Source organism: Laetiporus sulphureus (assembly GCF_001632365.1).
Source record: "Laetiporus sulphureus 93-53 unplaced genomic scaffold LAESUscaffold_106, whole genome shotgun sequence".
NCBI classification, from domain to species: domain Eukaryota; kingdom Fungi; phylum Basidiomycota; class Agaricomycetes; order Polyporales; family Laetiporaceae; genus Laetiporus; species Laetiporus sulphureus.
Genome location: NW_024468615.1, coordinates 16,002 through 17,416, shown reverse-complemented (window position 1 = coordinate 17,416; position 1,415 = coordinate 16,002). Strand labels below are relative to the sequence as shown.

The window sequence follows — 1,415 nt, the reverse complement described above, 5'->3', positions numbered from 1 at the left end:
GATGCATGATGGACTTCCACGCTTGAGGAGTGAACCCACCTTCGATCTTCACATTCCTTATGATCTAACACGCCCCTTGCAGCTGCATCCCCTACTTCCTTTCCCATGCAGACACATCCACTCATTGCTATTCTATTGTGGCTCTACTGTCAATGCCTACTAACTGGGTCTGCAAGGAGCAGGCTTGCAAAAACAATCAAACCCTCTGCGTTGCCGGTGACTCCCCTCTCATTATCTGGATAACTGGTGAAGTGAAATGCGCTCTCTTCCACTATGCAGGGGTGAGCCAATGATGCGTGCCAGCATGCACGTCATCCCCATTCACGAGGGGGACTGCCTCAAGATCATCAACTACGTGCACAACCTCGCGTCTGTCAGTAAGTCCTTCATCTCTCCTACACTGTTTCCTTCAATGTCTCCCCCTCAGTGAAAGGTGACAACAATGACCAAGACAGTGTATGGGCAAGCCATTACCAGGGTCATAGGTCTCGCGGTGATCAAAAGCCTTGCATACGTACCACATTTACGTCCGCTCATTTATCTGCTCATTCTGCTGACAGACTCACGAATTCATGAACTGCTTTGATGGCACTGTAACTTTTGACGCTCGCACAGAAATGAAACACCATCCCGCTGTCTGCATCATCGAGAATGACCTCATGCTCATCGAATGCACCATCATGAGTTTCAAGTGCAACGCCAACGGCGATGCCATTTATGACGGAGGATGGAAACTGTGGTGCACCCAGCTCGAGCTGCTCACCATTTCAAAGCTCTTCAATGGTCCCGAACCTTCCATCAAAGAGAACATCAGCATGGCCGATGACGTACTCATCTAACTATTTCCCCCTCTTTTTTTTTGAACATAAACGAAAACAGTTGACGTCGATCTGTACATTACAAATGTCGTGAATGTAATTTACCCCTGTAACATCAATCTGTCCAATTCATCTCAATGATCTGCTCCAACCCATGAGCGCAATTCAGTGCCTTCTGCTCATACAATCTCGCTACACTGATCACACAGCACAACTCATACTCCTCACTCTCTCCTACTGCAGTGGTCTCCATGCTGCTTTTAATGCTTCACATTCCCCCATCTCTTCCACATTTTCTTACGAACGATTCGAAGACAACATTCATGGTTCGTCCTCTCCTCTACTAATGCCTCTTTCCACCTCTTGCGTACAACCCTACTAGGAGTCTGTATCCCACCGTTCAGAGCTTTTGACCCTCGAAGGACCTTATCTTTTTAACTGTGCTGCTAATATCCACTATGTCAGGTGCATTCATCTGCCCCCCCTCCCATTTAGCCTAATTTTCATCACTAATGTCTCTCATTAGACACCGTGTTGATGTCTTGCATGACCTGCACGTGCCATGCATCATCTTCTCACTCACTGAGATCCAACTGC

At 47.4% G+C, this 1,415-nt stretch overlaps 1 protein-coding gene across 1 annotated transcript; it reads left to right on the top strand.

The window, feature by feature from the left end:
* Nucleotides 1-304: 304 nt before the first annotated feature.
* On the top strand, nt 305-839 carry LAESUDRAFT_765148 (uncharacterized protein; the record flags this gene model as incomplete). Its single annotated transcript, XM_040913587.1, has 2 exons — nt 305-377; nt 616-839. The coding sequence occupies 2 exons, from the start codon at nt 305-307 to the stop codon at nt 837-839; spliced, it is 297 nt and encodes a 98-aa protein (XP_040757601.1).
* Nucleotides 840-1,415: the final 576 nt, after the last annotated feature.